Below are 25,498 nucleotides of genomic sequence, written 5' to 3' on the forward strand. Positions count from 1 at the left end.
TAGACTGAGAACAAACTCTGAGGGACAAAGATGTTATTCAGAAATTTAGGCCAGAGTTTCCATCCAAATCGAACAAACCCAGTTTTTGGCTATGCACCGTATAACTCTTGAATCACAGTTGTGTCATTGTTCAGATATGAATGACAGATTACACTCCCAACGTTGAACACGGCAGTCTACAGTACAGAGTATAGTGACATGGAGGACGGTCAAAGGACACTCACTTGACTGGCAGGAATGGTTTCTTGCGGTGCGATCCGGCTGGGACTAGATAACTCTATGGTGACTTTGTGAGTCTGTGCCTCAAGCTGCAGAGAACAAACGGTCAAAGTATAGATAACTAGCAGGGTTGATGGGAACAAACAGTCAAAGTATAGATAACTAGCAGGGTTGATGAGAACAAACGGTCAAAGTATAGATAACTAGCAGGGTTGGGGAGAACAAACGGTCAAAGTATAGATAACTAGCAGGGTTGGGAGAACAAACGGTCAAAGTATAGATAACTAGCAGGGTTGATGAGAACAAACGGTCAAAGTATAGATAACTAGCAGGGTTGGGGAGAACAAACGGTCAAAGTATAGATAACTAGCAGGGTTGGGGAGAACAAACGGTCAAAGTATAGATAACTAGCAGGGTTGGGGAGAACAAACGGTCAAAGTATAGATAACTAGCAGGGTTGGGGAGAACAAACGGTCAAAGTATAGATAACTAGCAGGGTTGATGAGAACAAACGGTCAAAGTATAGATAACTAGCAGGGTTGGGGAGAACAAACGGTCAAAGTATAGATAACTAGCAGGGTTGGGGAGAACAAACGGTCAAAGTATAGATAACTAGCAGGGTTGGGGAGAACAAACGGTCAAAGTATAGATAACTAGCAGGGTTGATGAGAACAAACGGTCAAAGTATAGATAACAAACAGGGTTGGGGAGTACCGGGGGATATTTAGAAAGTAATCTCCCCAACCCGGCTAACTTACATACTAACAAAAAAAGGAGTGCTTTTAATGTCCTCAAAGGCATCATCTGAAGTAGTCTGCAGAGGTCAAACGCTGATGTTCCAGGAAAGTTCGTCAAAGTATGCACATTTGGAAGGCGTAGATAAACTGAGAACAAACCTTCACGCCAAACACCTTGATGTGGAACAAAGCAAAGTATAGATAACTCTATCGGCGCAGGGCCGTTGGGTGTTTTAACTAGCAGGGTTGGGGGTCTCCGGCTAGCAGGGTTGGGGGTATCCGGTCTACGTGAACTGTGACCTGAAAGTGGTTCAAAGTTTTCTGACACACAAAGTATAGATAACTAGAAGGACGGTCAAAGTATAGATAACAGCTGTGGAGTCAAAGTTGAAACCTTTATCAAAGGTGTCCACATGGTAACCGGGGAAGGACTAGCAGGGTTGGAGAGACGATGGGGAGAGCAAGCTACACTGAGTGACAAAACATTAGGAACACCTGCTCTTTCCATGACACAGACTGACCAGGTGAATGCATGACACAGACTGACCAGGTGAATGCATGACACAGACTGACCAGGTGAATGCATGACACAGACTGACCAGGTGAATGCATGACACAGACTGACCAGGTGAATGCATGACACAGACTGACCAGGTGAATGCATGACACAGACTGACCAGGTGAATGCATGACACAGACTGACCAGGTGATGCATGACATAGACTGACCAGGTGAATGCATGACACAGACTGACCAGGTGAATGCATGACACAGACTGACCAGGTGAATGCATGACACAGACTGACCAGGTGAATGCATGACACAGACTGACCAGGTGAATGCATGACACAGACTGACCAGGTGAATGCATGACACAGACTGACCAGGTGAATGCATGACACAGACTGACCAGGTGAATGCATGACACAGACTGACCAGGTGAATGCATGACACAGACTGACCAGGTGAATGCATGACACAGACTGACCAGGTGAATGCATGACACAGACTGACCAGGTGATTCCATGACATAGACTGACCAGGTGAATGCATGACACAGACTGACCAGGTGAATGCATGACACAGACTGACCAGGTGAATGCATGACACAGACTGACCAGGTGAATGCATGACACAGACTGACCAGGTGAATGCATGACACAGACTGACCAGGTGATGCATGACATAGACTGACCAGGTGAATGCATGACAGACTGACCAGGTGAATGCATGACACAGACTGACCAGGTGAATGCATGACACAGACTGACCAGGTGATGCATGACACAGACTGACCAGGTGAATGCATGACAGACTGACCAGGTGAATGCATGACACAGACTGACCAGGTGATGCATGACATAGACTGACCAGGTGAATCCAGGTGAAAGAAGCTATGATCCCTTATTGATGTCACCTGTTAAATCCACTTCAATCAGTGTAGATGAAGGTGGAGGAGAGGTGTTAAAGAAGGAGTTTTAAGCCTTGAGACAACAGAGACATGGATGATGTGTGTGTCAGAGGGTGGAGGGGCAAGACAAAACATTAAAGAGCCTTTGAACAGGGTAGCCGTTAACTGTGGTATATTGGCAATGTACCACAAACCTATGAGATGCCTTTTTGCTATTTTAAACTGGTTACCAACGTAATTAGAATAGTAAAAATACAGCTTTCAGCCAATCAGCATTCAGGGCTCAAAGCACCCAGTTTATAATTATGAATGACCAAGTACGATAAGAATAACATACAGTAAGAGTCAATTGTGTCCATTTAAGTCAAACTTACCCAATTTGTAAGTCGCTCTGGATAAGAGCGTCTGCTAAATGACTTAAATGTAAATGTAAGTCTATAATTGAACCAAATGGGGTTTATTTACAACGACTCATGACTAAAACCATTTTACTGCTGGCTAAGAAATGACTAAGATGTTACTGATGAGTTATGACATTGTCAGACATAGAAAGTGAAAAATATTTGCTCCCCCTGCGCTTAACTTGAACAAAAATCAGTCCCTTAAAATAATGTAGCGTTAGTTGAATAGCCTTTGAGTTTAGAGACTAAGACAGGCAGTCCCCATTAGAAGGCATGAGCCTAAATGTCTTAAATGTTTGAGGCAGAGCCTTGGTGAGGGAAACGTCAAGGCACAAGGACACTCACAGGATGTCATAGTTACTGTTGTAGAGCGGTGTCCACAGGCCAGGCTGGTAGCGATCCCAGGTGAGGAGCTGATTGGTCCCCATCCCAGAGCTGCTCTCTGTGGCCCCGTCACTGTCATAGGACGGGACGTCACCGCCTCCCCTCTCGGAGCCCCCTGCTAGAGGAACAGTCGCTAAATGGTTCTGTACCCCGAGGGGTTCTGTTCGTCTTCTCTTCCTACAGTCAGGCAATATAAGCCTGTGGAGGAAGAGGAGGAGGAAGAGGAGAGGATAAGAGGGAACTGTTAAAACATTCATATCCCGTTAAAGTAAAACATATTTTGACTGTCATTTTCAAACTGATATGTGCTGTACAGTAGTTTAGTAGTTTATGTACTGTACGGTGGTTTAGTAGTTTATGTACTGTACGGTGGTTTAGTAGTTTATGTACTGTACAGTGGTTTGGTAGTTTATGTACTGTACGGTGGTTTAGTAGTTTATGTACTGTACGGTGGTTTAGTAGTTTATGTACTGTACGGTAGTTTAGTAGTTTATGTACTGTACGGTGGTTTGGTAGTTTATGTACTGTACGGTGGTTTAGTAGTTTATGTACTGTACGGTGGTTTAGTAGTTTATGTACTGTACGGTGTTTTAGTAGTTTATGTACTGTACGGTGGTTTAGTAGTTTATGTACTGTACGGTGGTTTAGTAGTTTATGTACTGTACGGTGGTTTAGTAGTTTATGTACTGTACGGTAGTTTGGTAGTTTATGTACTGTACGGTGGTTTGGTAGTGGTTTGTTTAGTAGTTTATGTACTGTACGGTGGTTTAGTAGTTTATGTACTGTACGGTAGTTTATGTACTGTACAGTAGTTTAGTAGTTTATGTACCGGTAGTTTAGTAGTTTATGTACTGGGTAGTTTAGTAGTTTATGTACTGTACGGTAGTTTAGTAGTTTATGTACTGTACAGTAGTTTAGTAGTTTATGTACTGTACAGTAGTTTAGTAGTTTATGTACTGTACGGTAGTTTAGTGGTTTATGTGCCAGTAGTTACGGTGGTTTGGTAGTTTATGTACTGTACGGTAGTTTAGTAGTTTATGTGCTGTACAGTAGTTTAGTAGTTTATGTACTGTACTGGTAGTTTAGTAGTTTATGTACTGTACGGTAGTTTATGTACTGTACGGTAGTTTATGTACTGGTAGTTTATGTACTGTACAGTAGTTTATGTACTGTACAGTAGTTTATGTACCCGTATGGGTAGTTTAGTAGTTTATGTACTGTACGGTAGTTTAGTAGTTTATATACTGTACGGTGGTTTAGTAGTTTATGTACCCATATGTACCGCACAGTAGTTTGGTAGTTTATGTACCCGTATGTGCTGTGCGGTAGTTTAGTAGTTTATGTACTGTACGGTAGTTTAGTAGTTTATGTGCTGTACGGTAGTTTAGTAGTTTATGTACTGTACGGTAGTTTAGTAGTTTATGTACTGTACGGTGGTTTAGTAGTTTATGTGCTGTACGGTAGTTTAGTAGTTTATGTGCTGTGCGGTAGTTTAGTAGTTTATGTGCTGTACGGTAGTTTAGTAGTTTATGTGCTGTACGGTAGTTTAGTAGTTTATGTACTGTACGGTGGTTTAGTAGTTTATGTGCTGTACGGTGGTTTAGTAGTTTATGTACTGTACGGTAGTTTAGTAGTTCATGTACTGTACAGTAGTTTAGTAGTTTATGTGCTGTACGGTGGTTTAGTAGTTTATGTACTGTACGGTGGTTTAGTAGTTTATGTGCTGTACGGTGGTTTAGTAGTTTATGTACTGTACGGTGGTTTAGTAGTTTATGTACTGTACGGTGGTTTAGTAGTTTATGTGCTGTACGGTGGTTTAGTAGTTTATGTGCTGTACGGTAGTTTAGTAGTTTATGTGCTGTACGGTAGTTTAGTAGTTTATGTACTGTACGGTGGTTTAGTAGTTTATGTGCTGTACGGTAGTTTAGTAGTTTATGTACTGTACAGTAGTTTAGTAGTTTATGTGCTGTACAGTAGTTTAGTAGTTTATGTGCTGTACGGTGGTTTAGTAGTTTATGTACTGTACGGTAGTTTAGTAGTTTATGTACTGTACAGTAGTTTAGTAGTTTATGTACTGTACGGTAGTTTAGTAGTTTATGTGCTGTACGGTAGTTTAGTAGTAGTTCTCACCCTGTGTATTGCCCAGCAGTGGGGGGCAGGTATGAATATCCTGGTTCTGAAGGGCATCCAGGCACAGGTAGTAGGCAGGATGAGGGCAGCCCGAGGCCTGGGGCTAGGTATGGGGCTTGACCTGGAGGTAGTTCTGGGACCGGGGGTGCGTTGGCCCTGGGGTAGCTGTCTGCCAGGCCCTGGCGTGGAGGAGGCTGATGCTGCTGGGGAGCCTTGTGGTGGACTGGCGGTGTGGGGGCAGTGTTAGACTGTATATAGCTCTCCCCTGGGCTCAGGTAGTGGGGGTGGTGGAGGGGGGGGTTGTGGGGCAGTGAGCCTGGAGATGTGCCTGCCTTGGTGTAAGAGTTAGGCAGCCCCTGGTGGTATGGCAGTCCTGGGTGTGGTGGGGGTTGTGGTGCCAGCTCTTTATATCGGCACGATGAGGCTGGAGGACGTGTCACTGTCTGGAACACTTCCTGGTAGCCGTAACTCACGTCTAGGTTAGGAACGGGGCAAAGGCAGTCATATCATTCATTAAAATAGGAACATTTTATTATTATGATATGGTTGTACTGTTTGTAACACTTGGCCTTAAAAGAGATTCCTATCAACCGTTGTTGATAAAGTATTGCCAATAAAGGAAGAGGTTTCATTATCACAGTGGCTCACCTGGTATTTGCGGAGGTGAACATGGTTCTGAACCAGAATCTGGTGGTGACTCTGGTAACATGCTAGGAAGACAAAGACAGTCAGACATGGCCCTCCAAAGACAGTCAGACACGGCCCTCCAAAGAGACAGACACAGTCAGACACGGCCCTCCAAAAGAGACAGACACAGTCACAGTCAGACATGGCCCTCCAAAGACACAGTCAGACACGGCCCTCCAAAGACACAGTCAGACACGGCCCTCCACAGTCACAGTCAGACACGGCCCTCCAAAGACAGTCAGACACGGCCCTCCAAAGACACAGTCAGACACGGCCCTCCACAGTCACAGTCACAGTCAGACACGGCCCTCCAAAGACACAGTCAGACACGGCCCTCCAAAGACACAGTCAGACACGGCCCTCCAAAGACACAGTCAGACACGGCCCTCCAAAGACACAGTCAGACACGGCCCTCCAAAGACACAGTCAGACACGGCCCTCCAAAGACACAGTCAGACACGGCCCTCCAAAGACACAGTCAGACACGGCCCTCCAAAGACACAGTCAGACACGGCCCTTCAAAGACACAGTCAGACACGGCCCTCCAAAGACAGTCAGACACGGCCCTTCAAAGACACAGTCAGACACGGCCCTCCAAAGACACAGTCAGACACGGCCCTCCAAAGACACAGTCAGACACGGCCCTCCAAAGACACAGTCAGACACGGCCCTCCAAAGACAGTCAGACACGGCCCTCCAAAGACAAGGTTTCTAGAACTAGCCTTTCTCTCTGCTTCCCTAACGTGTCATTGTCTTGACTAGCCAACAACAAAGCCTACAGCTGTAGCTGTTGGTGCCATGGTGGAGAGCTGCCCACCTGCAGCAGGTACAGTGTAGGGCAGGAACAAAAGCCTGCAGAACCAGTAGGTCTCCTGGAGGAGGGTTGGCCACCCCAGCTCTAGGATTATGCCGTTGTGTTGTAAACACTTATGTGTGCCGTCCATTCCATTTAACACAGCTGCTGTGTTTATGGGTGGTAGATGGACTAATAATATGGATGCTTACCAGGTATTAGATGGTACTGGAAACAGATTTACCCTCAGGCACAATAAAGTAAACATGGATGCTTACAATGTTGGGTCCATGTCGTTGCTGAGGTACTGTTCCAGTATGCTGGTGTCCACCACAGCACTCTCCAGGACCCCACTCATATCCTGGCATCCTGGAAACACACACTTTTCATTACAATTCACAAGCGTCTCATTCTGGTTCACAGTCGCTCTCTAAATCTTGCTCCCTCTCTCTCGCTCTAAATCTTGCTCCCTCTCTCTCGTTCTCTTAATCTTGCTCCTCTCTCTCTCTAAATCTTGCTTCCTCTCTAAATATTGCTCCCTCTCTAAATCTTGCTCCCTCTCTCGCTCTAAATCTTGCTCCCCTCTCTCTCTCTAAATCTTGCTCCCTCTCTCTCCTCTAAATCTTGCTCCCTCTCTCTCGCTCTAAATCTTGCTCCCTCTCTCTAAATCTTGCTCCCTCTCTCTCTCTAAATCTTGCTCCCTCTCTCTCTCTAAATCTTGCTCCCTCTCTCTCTCTAAATCTTGCTCCCTCTCTCTCTCTAAATCTTGCTCCCTCTCTCTCTCTAAATCTTGCTCCCTCTCTCTCTCTAAATCTTGCTCCCTCTCTCTCTCTAAATCTTGCTCCCTCTCTCTCTCTAAATCTTGCTCAGTCTTCCCCTCTCTTTCTCTCTAAATCTTTCTCTCTAAATCTTGCTCCCCCTCTCTCACTCAAGATCTTGCTCTCTCTCTCTCCCCTACAAAGCATGAATCTGCCAAGGCTATAGGTCACCAGGTGAAACTAACCCATCGTTAATATCAGTATGTAACCATTACAGCGTATCAAAGTGTGGTCCATCACCTACAGGCTTGCTATAGCCTGCCCTATACATGGCTGCCTGTACTGTAGGAGATCACTGTTATCAGCCAGGACACAGCTCTCATAGAGGCTCCCTGTACTGTAGGAGACAGTAGTGATCACTGCTATCAGCCAGAAAAGAGGCAGGTCGCTAGAAGAACTGACTGCTCAGTGTGTGCTGTGGTTGATGTCCCAGTCCTGCTGTGCATCTACTGTGTATCTACTGTGTGTACACTCCCCTACGTATTACATTTGGGCAGAAGCTTAGTATCTGGTCCCATATACACTGCTTCAATACACCAGAAGTGAATTTGTCCAAATACTTATGACCCCTTCAAATCAAATCAAATCTTTATTAGTCACATGCTCCGTATAGAACAGGTAGACCTTACAGTGAAATGATTGCTTACTTACTTACGAGCCCGAAAACCAATAGTGCAGTTTTTTTTTTAAATACTGGGGGGGGGACAAGATACATAAAGCACATTTATTTCTAAAATCCTCAAAATGACATTCTGTACTGTTGTTTCATATAAAACATTTGAACTCAAATCCAAAAGGCTGGAGTTTAGAGCCAAATGAAATGTTTTAGCTTCACTGTCCAAAGGCATCAGTAGAGGAGTCTATGTCTACGGTGAGCTCCCCTCAGAGCCATATACAGCCTGTATATACATGTACACACACAGTACTGGCTGGGCTCTGCTTCCAACACATCAGTGTAGTGACTAGGACAGGACACATTATGGACAAGACCTGGGTAAACAAGACCTAGCATACATACCTAGCATACCAAATACATACCTAGCATACCAAATACATACCTAGCATACCAAGTACATACCTAGCATACCAAATACATACCTAGCGTACCAAATACATACCTAGCGTACCAAATACATACCTAGCATACCAAATACATACCTAGCGTACCAAATACATACCTAGCATACCAAATACATACCTAGCGTACCAAATACATACCTAGCGTACCAAATACATACCTAGCGTACCAAATACATACCTAGCATACCAAATACATACCTAGCATACATACCTAGCATACCAAATACATACCTAGCATACCAAGTACATACCTAGCATACCAAATACATACCTAGCATACCAAATACATACCTAGCATACCAAGTACATACCTAGCATACCAAATACATACCTAGCATACCAAATACATACCTAGCATACCAAATACATACCAAGCATACCAAATACATACCAAATACATACCTAGCATACCAAATACATACCTAGCATACCAAATACATACCAAATACATACCTAGCATACCAAATACATACCTATCATACCAAATACATACCTAGCATACCAAATACATACCAAGCAAACCAAATACATACCTAGCAAACCAAATACATACCTAGCATACCAAATACATACCAAATACATACCTAGCATACCAAATACATACCAAGCAAACCAAATACATAACTAGCATACCAAATAGATACCTAGCATACCAAATAGATACCTAGCATACCAAATAGATACCTAGCATACCAAATACATACCTAGCATACCAAATACATACCAAGCATAACAAATACATACCAAGCATAACAAATACATACCCAGCATACCAAATACATACCCAGCATACCAAATACATACCAAATACATACCAAGCATACCAAACACATACCAAGTACATACCTATCATACCAAATACATACCTAGCATACCAAATACATACCAAATACATACCAAGTACATACCTAGCATACCAAATACATACCTAGCATACCAAATACATACCTAGCATACCAAATACATACCAAATACATACCTAGCATGCCAAAAATATACCTAGCATGCCAAATACATACTTAGTACCCAAGTTAAATGCAAGGAGACATTTTACAGTCACAAACACTCACGCAACAAACAAAGACCTGAACTTAAAAACATTTTTAAACGTTATCTAAGTTCTTTAAAGAATGTCCTACTAGCTTGTCCCTGAGAGTGATGTGTTTGGCCTTGATCTAATTACTGTGTGACTCTGATTGTGGGACAGGTGGCCTTGAGCTGCCCATGACGTCAGAGCTCTGCTGCACCTGTGTAGATACGGGGCTGGGAAGTGTCTCTGGTCTGCTAACTCTATGTGTCATGTTTTGTCTTAGATTGTCTTGTCATTTTGCTTTTCCCTCTGTTCGTTTTCCCCTGCTGGTCTTTTTAGGTTCGTTCCCCTTTTTCTCTCTCCCTTCCTCTCTCTCTTCTCTCTATCGTTCCGTTCCTGCTCCCAGCTGTTCCTATTCCCCTAATCAATCATTTAGTCTTCCCACACCTGTTCCCTATCTTTTTCCCTGATTAGAGTCCCTATTTCTCCCCTTGTTTTCCGTTTCTGCCCTGTCGGATCCTTGTCTATTGTTCACCGTGCTGTGTCTGTATCGCCCTGTCGTGTCGTGTTTCCCTCAGATGCTGCGTGGTGAGCAGGTGTCTGAGTCTGCTACGTTCAAGTGCCTTCCTGAGGCAACCGGCAGTTCATGATCGAGTCTCCAGTCTGTTCTCGTCATTACGAGTGGAATTGTGCTTTATGATTGTATATTTACTTTACTGGATTAAAGACTCTGTTTTCGCCAAGTCGCTTTTGGGTCCTCATTCACCTGCATAACAGAATGACCGTATTTCAATTGTCATAAGCATCTTATCTGTCCTCGTATGCTGTCCATTTTTAGCCTACAAAACGTGAAATAACTGGCTTGAACTTTAACTCCAGATATGGAATGTGTGAGTAGGGAAGAGGACCAAGCTTTGAGAACTATCAACACAGAACCGGGATCTTTTATTTCAGCTCTTGAAACATGTGACCAACACTTGACATTTCTATTTGTTTTCAGTATATATGGTCAGTCACCGGCTTCATTAGGAAATGTGTTGATGATGGTGTACCCACAATAACAATCCGGACAAACCCCCAACCAGAAACCCTGGATGAACGGAGATATCCGTACAATGCAGAGAGCCCGTACTGCAGCATTCAATGTCAAGCAGAACGGATCCCGATGACTCTGTGGGGCGCTGCGCGGCTAGCAGGTACGAGCTCTTCAAATCCATTGAATTGATGTTCCACAACTCAGACTCACAACGCATGTGGCAAGGACCACAGACTATCACAGACTACAAAAGGCAAATCCAGCTGTGTGGTGCCCACCGAAGCTCCCAGCTGAGTTGAACACATTCTGTTCTTGCTTCGAGGCAGACAATAGCGAGACAATCCGGGAAGTCTCTCGCTCCTCCAGACAACCGGGAAGTCTCTCGCTCCTCCAGACAACCGGGAAGTCTCTCGCTCCTCCAGACAACCGGGAAGTCTCTCGCTCCTCCAGACAACCGGGAAGTCTCTCGCTCCTCCAGACAACCGGGAAGTCTCTCGCTCCTCCAGACAACCGGGAAGTCTCTCGCTCCTCCAGACAACCGGAAGCTCTCGCTGCTCCAGACAACCGGGAAGTCTCTCGCTGCTCCAGACAACCGGGAAGTCTCTCGCTCCTCCAGACAACCGGGAAGTCTCTCGCTCCTCCAGACAACCGGGAAGTCTCTCGCTCCTCCAGACAACCGGGAAGTCTCTCGCTCCTCCAGACAACCGGGAAGTCTCTCGCTCCTCCAGACAACCGGGAAGTCTCTCGCTCCTCCAGACAACCGGGAAGTCTCTCGCTCCTCCAGACAACCGGGAAGTCTCTCGCTCCTCCAGACAACCGGGAAGTCTCTCGCTCCTCCAGACAACCGGGAAGTCTCTCGCTCCTCCAGACAACCGGGAAGTCTCTCGCTCCTCCAGACAACCGGGAAGTCTCTCGCTCCTCCAGACAACCGGGAAGTCTCTCGCTCCTCCAGACAACCGGGAAGTCTCTCGCTCCTCCAGACAACCGGGAAGTCTCTCGCTCCTCCAGACAACCGGGAAGTCTCTCGCTCCTCCAGACAACCGGGAAGTCTCTCGCTCCTCCAGACAACCGGGAAGTCTCTCGCTCCTCCAGACAACCAGGAAGTCTCTCGCTCCTCCAGACAACCGGGAAGTCTCTCGCTCCTCCAGACAACCAGGAAGTCTCTCGCTCCTCCAGACAACCAGGAAGTCTCTCGCTCCTCCAGACAACCAGGTGTTTTCACTCTCTGAGGCTGATGTGAGGAAAACTCTCAAAAAAAGAGTGAATACTCCCAGTCTTCAGAGTGTGTGCTGTCCAGCTAGTCTTCACCGACATCTTCAACCTGTCCCTGTCCCAGGCTGTAGTCCCCACCTGCTTTAAGGAGACCACCATCGTCCCAGTGCCCAAGAAAAATAAAGTGTGATGCCCAAATGTCTATCGCCCCGTCGCGCTCACCTCAGTCCTCATGAAGTGCACGGAGAGGCTGGTCATGGCCCACAGAGGCTAGCATGTCAGGCCCACTGGCATTGTGGTGTCAGGACAACAACCTCTCCATCAATGTCAGCAACAACAACAAAAAACAAGTTGATTGTTGACATCAGGAAGCAGAGGAGGGAACACGCCCCGATCCACATCAGCGGGACTGCGGTAGAGAGAGTCACGCGTTTTAAGTTCCTCGGCATCCACATCACAGAGTACTTATCATGGACAAACAACACCACCACTCTTGTCAAGAGGGCACAACAGCGTCTCTACTTCCTAAGGCGGCTGAAGAAATTTGGCATGCTAACTAACCCGGGTCCTCTCCAAATACAACCACTGCACCATCGAGAGCATCCTGACTGATTGCATCACGGCCAAGTATGGGAATTGCTCCGTCCACGACTACACACACATCACAACTGCTGCTACCTGACTGTTACTACACTGCTCAGTTTATACACTGCCCCCCCCATCCCCCCTTCTCCAATACACCTGGAAATATTGATCTACATATTGTGCCTTCCTTTATTATACTTAATAAGCAACAAAATATATATATATTCTACTGAGACATTTATTTTCAAAATCTTATTTTATATTATTTCTTCTTGTTGTTGCATTGTTCTAGAAGGAACCTACAAGTAAGCATTTCATTGGACGATGCATGTACGGGTTATGCGTGGTATACGACCAATAAAAAACTTGAAACTTGACAGTGGACTGATCTAACCAAACGACTATCTATTTCTCAATTGAAACCGCCTCACAACATGACCTATTAACTCATCTAACTGTAGTAACTCACAACATGACCTACTAACTCATCTAACTGTAGTAACTCACAACATGACCTATTAACTCATCTAACTGTAGTAACTCACAACGTGACCTATTAACTCATCTAACTGTAGTAACTCACAACATGACCTATTAACTCATCTAACTGTAGTAACTCACAACATGACCTATTAACTCATCTAACTGTAGTAACTCACAACATGACCTATTAACTCATCTAACTGTAGTAACTCACAACATGACCTATTAACTCATCTAACTGTAGTAACTCACAACATGACCTATTAACTCATCTAACTGTAGTAACTCACAACATGACCTATTAACTCATCTAACTGTAGTAACTCACAACATGACCTATTAACTCATCTAACTGTAGTAACTCACAACATGACCTACTAACTCATCTAACTGTAGTAACTCACAACATGACCTACTAACTCATCTAACTGTAGTAACTCACAACATGACCTATTAACTCATCTAACTGTAGTAACTCACAACATGACCTATTAACTCATCTAACTGTAGTAACTTTGGGAAGATGAACTTTACAAGGTGATCGTTACACATGACGGGTGATCATTTGACTGTTCTGAAAGGTTAGAGACATCGAATCAGAGCCTTTCTCCCTCTCTCTCTCCCCACAGGACCCCCTCTTTCTCTCTTTCTCTCTGTCTCCCCCACCCCCTCTCCCCCCTGGACCCCCTCGCTCTCTCCCCCACCCCCTCGCCAACCCCCCCCCTCTCCAACCCCCCCCCCCTCTCTCCTCCACATCCCACCCTCTCCCTCTCTCCTCCACCCCATCCCCCTCTCTCTCCCTTTCCCCCTCTCTCTCCCTTTCTCCCCCCTCTCTCTCCCTTTCCCTTTCCCCCTCTCTCCCTTTCCCCCCTCTCTCTCCCTTTCCCCCTTCCCCCCTCTCTCTCCCTTTCCCACCCTCTCCCTCTCTCTTTCCCCCTCTCTCTTCCTCTCTCCCTTTCCCCTCTCTCTCCCTTTCCCCCCTCTCTCTCCCTTTCCCCCCTTTCCCCCTCTCTCCCTTTCCCCCTCTCTCTCCCCCTCTTCCCCCCTCTTCTCCCCGTCCCTCTCCCTCTCATATTGATAATTCTATCCAAACCCTGAGAGCTTTAGCCACTTCATATTTCTGTGAAAAGGCCTTTGACGTTAATGTTGTGGGATCAGCTAAGACACCTCAGGAACAACACTACTTCCCTTAAGGATTACGTGTTGAAAAACACACACTCATAATTCCATACACACTCACTCACTCACACAACAGAGGAGGCTGGTGGGAGGAGGTTTAGGAGGATGGGCTCATTGTAATGGCTGGAATGGAATTAGTGCAACGGAGTCAAACATGTGGTTTTTATGTGTTTGAAACCGTTCCATTTATTCCATTCCAGCCTTTACAATGAGCCCATCCTCCTAAAGTACCTCCCACCAGCCTCCTCTGACTCGCACAACCCTCTCACACACACACACACACACACTAGGGAATAGGGTGCTGTTTTCGGACACAACAATAGAATGTCTTACCGTCAAAGAACTGCTGCAGCGCTTCATTCTCTCCCAGAACATCAATGGGCACTGGGAGTCCTCCGGGGGGCTCCATGGTGATCAGCTGCCTGAGATACACAACTGTTATTGGGGGTGAAACAGTAGGCAAGGCCTAGGCTTGAGTACTGTGTAGGCCCAAGCATGTTCATGAGGAGGAAAACACACAGACTGTACAAAATGGAAGAAACCCCTTCACCAATGCCAACCTAATCTTTTTCAGGCTTGCATGGTATGGTAGGCTATAGGCATGGTAGGCTATAGGCTAATATACTGCCCTAGGCCAAACTATTTCTGTCAGGAAAACATACTGGCCGAGCTAAAACAAATTTCTGTCAGGAAAACATAGTAACATAACAAACTATTTCTGTCAGGAAAACATACTGCCCTAGGTCAAACTATTTCTGTCAGGAAAACATACTGCCCTAGGTCAAACTATTTCTGTCAGGAAAACATACTGCCCTAGGTCAAACTATTTCTGTCAGGAAAACATACTGCCCTAGGTCAAACTATTTCTGTCAGGAAAACATACTGCCCTAGGTCAAACTATTTCTGTCAGGAAAGCATAGTAACATAACAAACTATTTCTGTCAGGAAAACCTAGTGGCCTAACTGAAAGTCAACCTGCCAAGGATGAAAACTAACTGTCCGTATCCCCTGGTAACAGTTTCATAAAGCTGTTCTTCACCTGACATGGAGTAAACTAACTGTCCGTATCCCCTGGTAACAGTTTCATAAAGCTGTTCTACACCTGACATGGAGTAAACTAACTGTCCGTATCCCCTGGTAACAGTTTCATAAAGCTGTTCTACACCTGACATGGAGTAAACTAAATGATCCCCTGGTAACAGTTTCATAAAGCTGTTCTACACCTGACATGGAGTAAACTAACTGTCCGTATCCCCTGGTAACAGTTTCATAAAGCTGTTCTACACCTGACATGGACTAAATGATGTGTGAACTGGGAAGACTGTACTTAAATGTACTTAAGTATCAAAAGTAAAAGTATAAATCATTATATATTTCTTATATTAAGCAAACCAGACGACAAAATGTTCTTGTTTAAAAAATTGACAGCCAGGGGCACAGTTCAACACTCAGACATAATTAACAAATGAAGCATGTGTGTTTAGGGAGTCTGCCAGATCAGAAGCAGTAGGGATGACCAGGGATGTTCTCTTGATAAGTACGTGAATTAGACAATTTTCCTGTGCTGTTAGGCATTCAAAATGTAATGAGTACTTTTGGGTGTCAGGGAAAATTAAAGGAGTAAAACGTACATTATTTTCTTTAGGAATGTAGTGGAGTAAAAGCAAAAATGGTCAAAAATGTAAATAGTAATGTACAGATTCCCCCCAAAAAACGACTTAGTACTTTAAAGTAGTACTTTAAAGTATATTTACTTAAGTACTTTATACCACTGTTCGTGAGAAGGACCTAGAGATCAAGGTCAATATTCAGACCACTAGGGGTCAATGTTTTAAGACAGTATATCCTGTGGGTCTCCGTCTGTATGAGTCTGATCTCCATGTTACCTCCTTTCCAGCACAATATCACATCCACAGTGGAAAGCTGTTTTGAATAAGGACAAATGTGAATTTCTATGTGTGAAATTTCCTAAGCTACCAACTTTATATACAGTCGCTAAATCACACAAATTAGTGTCTCCTCCCCCAGGTAGACCCATTGTAGCAGCAATCGACTCTCTGACATCTGTGGTCCTTCTGTAGCTCAGTTGGTAAAGCATGGCGCTTGTAATGCCAGGGTAGTGGGTTCGATCCCCGGGACCACCCATACGTAGAATGTATGCACACATGACTGTAAGTCGCTTTGGATAAAAGCATCTGCTAAATGGCATATATTATTATTATATTATCTACCGTTTCTAAATGGCACTACAAAAACATCCTTCTTCAGACACCCACATACAGGTCGAAAACAATCCCTGTTAGGAGTATCATCTCATGCAAGACAAAGGGAGTAATCCATCTCATCACCTGTTCATGTGGAAAAGCCAACGTAGGACAAACAAAAAGAGAATTAAAACAACGCAGAGCTGAACACCGCAGCTCAATCAGGTGTAAGAACATTGACTATCCAGTAGCAGCTCACCTTGTTGAAGCTAACCATCCCATCTCCTCCCTCAAATACACAGGCATTGAGCATGTTGCTCTACCAAGGAGAGGAGGTAACATCGAGATCATACTACTACAGAGGAAGACCTACAGGATATCCTGTCTACAAACTCCCTCACGACGCCAGGACAGCGGAGTCAATCACCACCTTCCGGAGACACCTGAAACCCCACCTCTTTAAGGAATACCTAGGATAGGATAAAGTAATCCTTCTCACCCCCCCCCCCCCTTAAAATATTTAGATGCACTATTGTAAAGTGGTTGTTCCACTGGATGTCATAAGGTGAATGCACCAATTTGTAAGTCGCTCTGGATAAGAGCGTCTGCTAAATGACTTAAATGTAAATGTAAATGTAAATGGAAGACGACATCTGTATTTGGACTCCAGGTGTTCACGGAGTAAGAAACGATTAGACAGGTCTGACTGGTTTGTGCTTCATAACAAGACCCCGTCTTCCTGCTCTTCACTTTGTGTTGCTCTTCCAGGAAGGCCTTTCTCTATTGAGCAAAACGGTCCATCTGTCTTCTGTTGGCCTCAGTGTTTTTCACTGGGAATCAGTTCAACTGTAGTCGTGTCTCTCTCTCTGCAAGCAGCCGACGACAAGCTTTATTAAAGAAAACCACCGACTCTTCACGCTTCACAACGTTCCTGACTGCTGTTATGTCGTTATATATGGTGTAATAATAATTAATAATAAGTATTGCCTGCTTGCTGACAGGGTGTGTGTGTGTGTGTGTGTGTGTTATAAATACTGTGTGTGTGTGTGTGTGTGTGTGTGTGTGTGTGTGTGTGTGTGACTGTTAGTGTGTGTGTGTGTGTGTGTGTGTGTGTGTGTGTAATATACTGTACATTATAGCTAATCCATGATTAATCATCATCATTACTATTGTCTCTAGTCTCTCTCAGCTCATTTATGGAATGTGTAATTGCAGATAGTCTCTCTCAGCTCAGCTCATTTAGGTAAATGTGTAATTGCTTTGGCTTCACACACGAGAGGCTTTCTGTAATAATATACACGATGCATCCCAAATGACACCCTGTTCCCTTTGTAGTACACAGCTTTAGACCAGGGCCCATAGGGACTATTTTGGGGAATAGTCTGTCATTTGGGACAAAGACACAGTGACTAAACTGCTGTGAATAACGAGGCTATTTTCTCCTAGATATTGACTTTATAGCATTGTCAGTTTTGTTCTATGAATTAATGACACACTAAAGTCAGCCGATACATGATGAGAAACGATCAGCCTTATGATAATGAAGAAGGATGTTGAAAATGATTTGCTAAAAAAACATCTCAGTCAGTCCCAGATGAAGATCTGGATGCTTATGAACCACTAACAATTCAAGTGGCCTTTTAAAAAGACAAAAAACAACAACAGGAAATATATATCTTAAAGATTTACAAACATCTGACTAAAATATCCTGAACAAAGCTGAGAGACAGGAATCAATTTGGTGTTGTAAATACTAAAAACCATTAGCTTCCTTCTAGACTGTTAGAAGGAAGCTAATGGTTTTCAGTCTCTACTGACTGTTAGAAGGAAGCTAATGTTTGTCTGTCTCTACTGACTGTTAGAAGGAAGCTAATGGTTTCTCTACTGACTGTTAGAAGGAAGCTAATGGTTTCTCTTCTCTACTGACTGTTAGAAGGAAGCTAGTGGTTTTCCGTCTCTACTGACTGTTAGAAGCTAATGGTTTTCAGTCTCTACTGACTGTTAGAAGGAAGCTAGTGGTTTCTCTACTGACTGTTAGAAGGAAGCTAATGGTTTTCCGTCTCTACTGACTGTTAGAAGGAAGCTAATGGTTTTCAGTCTCTACTGACTGTTAGAAGGAAGCTAATGGTTTTCAGTCTCTACTGACTGTTAGAAGGAAGCTAATGGTTTCTCTTCTCTACTGACTGTTAGAAGGAAGCTAATGGTTTCTCTTCTCTACTGACTGTTAGAAGGAAGCTAATGGTTTCTCTTCTCTACTGACTGTTAGAAGGAAGCTAATGGTTTCTCTTCTCTACTGACTGTTAGAAGGAAGCTAATGGTTTTCAGTCTACTGACTGTTAGAAGGAAGCTAATGGTTTTCAGTCTCTACTGACTGTTAGAAGGAAGCTAATGGTTTCTCTTCTCTACTGACTGTTAGAAGGAAGCTAATGGTTTCTCTTCTCTACTGACTGTTAGAAGGAAGCTAATGGTTTCTCTTCTCTACTGACTGTTAGAAGGAAGCTAATGGTTTCTCTTCTCTACTGACTGTTAGAAGGAAGCTAATGGTTTCTCTTCTCTACTGACTGTTAGAAGGAAGCTAATGGTTTCTCTTCTCTACTGACTGTTAGAAGGAAGCTAATGGTTTCTCTTCTCTACTGACTGTTAGAAGGAAGCTAATGGTTTCTCTTCTCTACTGACTGTTAGAAGGAAGCTAATGGTTTTCAGTCTCTACTGACTGTTAGAAGGAAGCTAATGGTTTTCATTCTCTACTGACTGTTAGAAGGAAGCTAATGGTTTCTCTTCTCTACTGACTGTTAGAAGGAAGCTAATGGTTTCTCTTCTCTACTGACTGTTAGAAGGAAGCTAATGGTTTTCAGTCTCTACTGACTGTTAGAAGGAAGCTAATGGTTTCTCTTCTCTACTGACTGTTAGAAGGAAGCTAATGGTTTCTCTTCTCTACTGACTGTTAGAAGGAAGCTAATGGTTTTCTCTACTGACTGTTAGAAGGAAGCTAATGGTTTCTCTTCTCTACTGACTGTTAGAAGGAAGCTAATGGTTTCCGTCTCTACTGACTGTTAGAAGGAAGCTAATGGTTTTCAGTCTCTACTGACTGTTAGAAGGAAGCTAATGGTTTCTCTTCTCTACTGACTGTTAGAAGGAAGCTAATGGTTTTCCGTCTCTACTGACTGTTAGAAGGAAGCTAATGTTTGTCTGTCTCTACTGACTGTTAGAAGGAAGCTAATGGTTTCTCTTCTCTACTGACTGTTAGAAGGAAGCTAATGGTTTCTCTTCTCTACTGACTGTTAGAAGGAAGCTAATGGTTTCTCTTCTCTACTGACTGTTAGAAGGAAGCTAATGGTTTTCAGTCTCTACTGACTGTTAGAAGGAAGCTAATGGTTTTCCTTCTCTACTGACTGTTAGAAGGAAGCTAATGTTTTTCCTTCTCTACTGACTGTTAGAAGGAAGCTAATGGTTTCTCTACTGACTGTTAGAAGGAAGCTAATGGTTTCTCTTCTCTACTGACTGTTAGAAGGAAGCTAATGGTTTCCGTCTCTACTGACTGTTAGAAGGAAGCTAATGGTTTTCAGTCTCTACTGACTGTTAGAAGGAAGCTAATGGTTTCTCTTCTCTACTGACTGTTAGAAGGAAGCTAATGGTTTTCCGTCTCTACTGACTGTTAGAAGGAAGCTAATGGTTTCTCTGTCTCTACTGACTGTTAGAAGGAAGCTAATGGTTTCCGTCTCTACTGACTGTTAGAAGGAAGCTAATGGTTTTCAGTCTCTACTGACTGTTAGAAGGAAGCTAATGGTTTCTCTTCTCTACTGACTGTTAGAAGGAAGCTAATGGTTTCCGTCTCTACTGACTGTTAGAAGGAAGCTAATGGTTTCTGTCTCTACTGCCTGTTAGAAGGAAGCTAATGGTTTCTCTTCTCTACTGACTGTTAGAAGCTAATGGTTTCTCTTCTCTACTGACTGTTAGAAGGAAGCTAATGGTTTCTCTTCTCTACTGACTGTTAGAAGGAAGCTAGTGGTTTTCCATCTCTACTGACTGTTAGAAGGAAGCTAATGGTTTTCTGTCTCTACTGACTGTTAGAAGGAAGCTAATGGTTTCTCTTCTCTACTGACTGTTAGAAGGAAGCTAATGGTTTCTCGTCTCTACTGACTGTTAGAAGGAAGCTAATGGTTTCCATCTCTACTGACTGTTAGAAGGAAGCTAATGGTTTCTCTTCTCTACTGACTGTTAGAAGGAAGCTAATGGTTTTCCATCTCTACTGACTGTTAGAAGGAAGCTAATGGTTTCTCTACTGACTGTTAGAAGGAAGCTAATGGTTTCTCTTCTCTACTGACTGTTAGAAGGAAGCTAATGGTTTCTCTTCTCTACTGACTGTTAGAAGGAAGCTAATGGTTTTCCATCTCTACTGACTGTTAGAAGGAAGCTAATGGTTTCTCTACTGACTGTTAGAAGGAAGCTAATGGTTTCTCTTCTCTACTGACTGTTAGAAGGAAGCTAATGGTTTCTCTTCTCTACTGACTGTTAGAAGGAAGCTAATGGTTTTCCATCTCTACTGACTGTTAGAAGGAAGCTAATGGTTTCTCTACTGACTGTTAGAAGGAAGCTAATGGTTTTCTTCTCTACTGACTGTTAGAAGGAAGCTAATGGTTTCTCTTCTCTACTGACTGTTAGAAGGAAGCTAATGGTTTTCCATCTCTACTGACTGTTAGAAGGAAGCTAATGGTTTCTCTACTGACTGTTAGAAGTAAGCTAATGGTTTCTCTACTGACTGTTAGAAGGAAGCTAATGGTTTTCCGTCTCTACTGACTGTTAGAAGGAAGCTAATGGTTTTCAGTCTCTACTGACTGTTAGAAGGAAGCTAATGGTTTTCAGTCTCTACTGACTGTTAGAAGGAAGCTAATGGTTTCTCTTCTCTACTGACTGTTAGAAGGAAGCTAATGGTTTCTCTTCTCTACTGACTGTTAGAAGGAAGCTAATGGTTTTCAGTCTCTACTGACTGTTAGAAGGAAGCTAATGGTTTTCAGTCTCTACTGACTGTTAGAAGGAAGCTAATGGTTTCTCTTCTCTACTGACTGTTAGAAGGAAGCTAATGGTTTCTCTTCTCTACTGACTGTTAGAAGGAAGCTAATGGTTTCTCTTCTCTACTGACTGTTAGAAGGAAGCTAATGGTTTCTCTTCTCTACTGACTGTTAGAAGGAAGCTAATGGTTTCTCTTCTCTACTGACTGTTAGAAGGAAGCTAATGGTTTCTCTTCTCTACTGACTGTTAGAAGGAAGCTAATGGTTTCTCTTCTCTACTGACTGTTAGAAGGAAGCTAATGGTTTTCAGTCTCTACTGACTGTTAGAAGGAAGCTAATGGTTTCTCTTCTCTACTGACTGTTAGAAGGAAGCTAATGGTTTCTCTTCTCTACTGACTGTTAGAAGGAAGCTAATGGTTTCTCTTCTCTACTGACTGTTAGAAGGAAGCTAATGGTTTCTCTTCTCTACTGACTGTTAGAAGGAAGCTAATGGTTTTCCTTCTCTACTGACTGTTAGAAGGAAGCTAATGGTTTTTCTTCTCTACTGACTGTTAGAAGGAAGCTAATGGTTTTCCTTCTCTACTGACTGTTAGAAGGAAGCTAATGGTTTCTCTTCTCTACTGACTGTTAGAAGTTAATGGTTTTCCGTCTCTGACTGTTAGAAGGAAGCTAATGGTTTCTCTTCTCTACTGACTGTTAGAAGGAAGCTAATGGTTTCCGTCTCTACTGACCGTTAGAAGGAAGCTAATGGTTTTCAGTCTCTACTGACTGTTAGAAGGAAGCTAATGGTTTTCCATCTCTACTGACTGTTAGAAGGAAGCTAATGGTTTCTCTTCTCTACTGACTGTTAGAAGGAAGCTAATGGTTTCTCTTCTCTACTGACTGTTAGAAGGAAGCTAATGGTTTCTCTTCTCTACTGACTGTTAGAAGGAAGCTAATGGTTTCTCTTCTCTACTGACTGTTAGAAGCTAATGGTTTCTCTTCTCTACTGACTGTTAGAAGGAAGCTAATGGTTTTCCGTCTCTACTGACTGTTAGAAGGAAGCTAATGGTTTTCCATCTCTACTGACTGTTAGAAGGAAGCTAATGGTTTCTCTTCTCTACTGATTGTTAGAAGGAAGCTAATGGTTTCTCTTCTCTACTGACTGTTAGAAGGAAGCTAATGGTTTTCAGTCTCTACTGACTGTTAGAAGGAAGCTAATGTTTGTCTGTCTCTACTGACTGTTAGAAGGAAGCTAATGGTTTCTCTTCTCTACTGACTGTTAGAAGGAAGCTAATGTTTTTCAGTCTCTACTGACTGTTAGAAGGAAGCTAATGGTTTTCCTTCTCTACTGACTGTTAGAAGGAAGCTAATGGTTTCTCTTCTCTACTGACTGTTAGAAGCTAATGGTTTCTCTTCTCTACTGACTGTTAGAAGGAAGCTAATGGTTTCTCTTCTCTACTGACTGTTAGAAGGAAGCTAATGGTTTCTCTACTGACTGTTAGAAGGAAGCTAATGGTTTCTCTACTGACTGTTAGAAGGAAGCTAATGGTTTCTCTTCTCTACTGACTGTTAGAAGGAAGCTAATGGTTTTCCGTCTCTACTGACTGTTAGAAGGAAGCTAATGTTTGTCTGTCTCTACTGACTGTTAGAAGGAAGCTAATGGTTTCTCTTCTCTACTGACTGTTAGAAGGAAGCTAATGGTTTCTCTTCTCTACTGACTGTTAGAAGGAAGCTAATGGTTTCTCTTCTCTACTGACTGTTAGAAGGAAGCTAATGGTTTCTCTTCTCTACTGACTGTTAGAAGGAAGCTAATGGTTTTCAGTCTCTACTGACTGTTAGAAGGAAGCTAATGGTTTTCCTTCTCTACTGACTGTTAGAAGGAAGCTAATGTTTTTCCTTCTCTACTGACTGTTAGAAGGAAGCTAATGGTTTCTCTACTGACTGTTAGAAGGAAGCTAATGGTTTCTCTTCTCTACTGACTGTTAGAAGCTAATGGTTTCCGTCTCTACTGACTGTTAGAAGGAAGCTAATGGTTTTCAGTCTCTACTGACTGTTAGAAGGAAGCTAATGGTTTCTCTTCTCTACTGACTGTTAGAAGGAAGCTAATGGTTTCCGTCTCTACTGACTGTTAGAAGGAAGCTAATGGTTTCTGTCTCTACTGACTGTTAGAAGGAAGCTAATGGTTTCTCTTCTCTACTGACTGTTAGAAGCTAATGGTTTCTCTTCTCTACTGACTGTTAGAAGGAAGCTAATGGTTTTCTCTTCTCTACTGACTGTTAGAAGGAAGCTAAGTGGTTTTCCATCTCTACTGACTGTTAGAAGGAAGCTAATGGTTTTCTGTCTCTACTGACTGTTAGAAGGAAGCTAATGGTTTCTCTTCTCTACTGACTGTTAGAAGCTAATGGTTTCTCGTCTCTACTGACTGTTAGAAGGAAGCTAATGGTTTCCGTCTCTACTGACTGTTAGAAGGAAGCTAATGGTTTCTCTTCTCTACTGACTGTTAGAAGGAAGCTAATGGTTTTCCATCTCTACTGACTGTTAGAAGGAAGCTAATGGTTTCTCTACTGACTGTTAGAAGGAAGGTAATGGTTTCTCTTCTCTACTGACTGTTAGAAGGAAGCTAATGGTTTCTCTTCTCTACTGACTGTTAGAAGGAAGCTAATGATTTTCCATCTCTACTGACTGTTAGAAGGAAGCTAATGGTTTCTCTACTGACTGTTAGAAGGAAGCTAATGGTTTCTCTTCTCTACTGACTGTTAGAAGGAAGCTAATGGTTTCTCTTCTCTACTGACTGTTAGAAGGAAGCTAATGGTTTTCCATCTCTACTGACTGTTAGAAGGAAGCTAATGGTTTCTCTACTGACTGTTAGAAGGAAGCTAATGGTTTATCTTCTCTACTGACTGTTAGAAGTAAGCTAATGGTTTCTCTACTGACTGTTAGAAGGAAGCTAATGGTTTCTCTACTGACTGTTAGAAGGAAGCTAATGGTTTCTCTACTGACTGTTAGAAGGAAGCTAATGGTTTCTCTACTGACTGTTAGGAGGAAGCTAATGGTTTCTCTTCTCTACTGACTGTTAGAAGGAAGCTAATGGTTTCTCTTCTCTACTGACTGTTAGAAGGAAGCTAATGGTTTCTCTTCTCTACTGACTGTTAGAAGGAAGCTAATGGTTTATCTTCTCTACTGACTGTTAGAAGGAAGCTAATGGTTTTCCGTCTCTACTGACTGTTAGAAGGAAGCTAATGGTTTCTCTTCTCTACTGACTGTTAGAAGCTAATGGTTTTCCGTCTCTACTGACTGTTAGAAGGAAGCTAATGGTTTCTCTTCTCTACTGACTGTTAGAAGGAAGCTAATGGTTTTCCATCTCTACTGACTGTTAGAAGGAAGCTAAAGGTTTCTCTTCTCTACTGACTGTTAGAAGGAAGCTAATGGTTTCTCTACTGACTGTTAGAAGGAAGCTAATGGTTGTCCGTCTCTACTGACTGTTAGAAGCTAATGGTTTCACTTCTCTACTGACTGTTAGAAGGAAGCTAATGGTTTTCCGTCTCTACTGACTGTTAGAAGGAAGCTAATGGTTGTCCGTCTCCACAGTCAGTAGAGAAGGGAAAGGCTGAATGTGAACCTTACCTTTTCTCCAAAATGGAGTCCCGGCTGGTAGTTCCGTTGACAACCTTCTCTCCGACTTCAGGTACAATCCATTTGGCAAACAATATCCATTAAATCCTCAGAGCCCAGTTACTCCACGTTTGTTCACCCACCCAGGTAGTTGTTTCGGTAGATTTAGGCCTTTTGGTGTTGACAATAATATACCCAGAATTGTGTATCCAAAATAATTTATATGTCACAGGTGTCTCTCCTGTGTACTTTGTTCTCTGGTCTGAAAGGTAAAAACCATTCACATACCCTGCGCAGGCGTTCTGCCTGTGTGTGCCAGGTGTCCTTGCCCTGGACCATAAAGCAGGTATTCATTACAAGGTGACACAGAGGGGTAGTACACTAAAAAGCAGTCTTATCTCTGGCTTAGACACTCTGCAAATAGAACACTGTCCATACAGATGTACAGTACTGTCCATACAGATGTACAGTACTGTCCATACAGATGTACAGTACTGTCCATACAG

The 25,498-nt window shown here is 43.2% G+C and overlaps 1 protein-coding gene across 1 annotated transcript; it reads right to left on the reverse strand.

The window, feature by feature from the left end:
- Window positions 1–3,101: 3,101 nt before the first annotated feature.
- Window positions 3,102–25,302, reverse strand: LOC124021686 (myelin regulatory factor-like protein). The gene is made up of 6 exons (XM_046336798.1): window positions 25,005–25,302; window positions 14,519–14,607; window positions 7,041–7,131; window positions 5,931–5,992; window positions 5,283–5,757; window positions 3,102–3,350 (listed from the first exon to the last, which is right to left on the reverse strand). The coding sequence occupies exons 2-6, from the start codon at window positions 14,592–14,594 to the stop codon at window positions 3,110–3,112; spliced, it is 945 nt and encodes a 314-aa protein (XP_046192754.1). The 5' UTR covers window positions 14,595–14,607; window positions 25,005–25,302; the 3' UTR covers window positions 3,102–3,109.
- Between the last annotated feature and the right edge of the window lie 196 nt (window positions 25,303–25,498).

This window comes from Oncorhynchus gorbuscha, unplaced genomic scaffold (assembly GCF_021184085.1).
Source record: "Oncorhynchus gorbuscha isolate QuinsamMale2020 ecotype Even-year unplaced genomic scaffold, OgorEven_v1.0 Un_scaffold_1161, whole genome shotgun sequence".
NCBI lineage: Eukaryota > Metazoa > Chordata > Actinopteri > Salmoniformes > Salmonidae > Oncorhynchus > Oncorhynchus gorbuscha.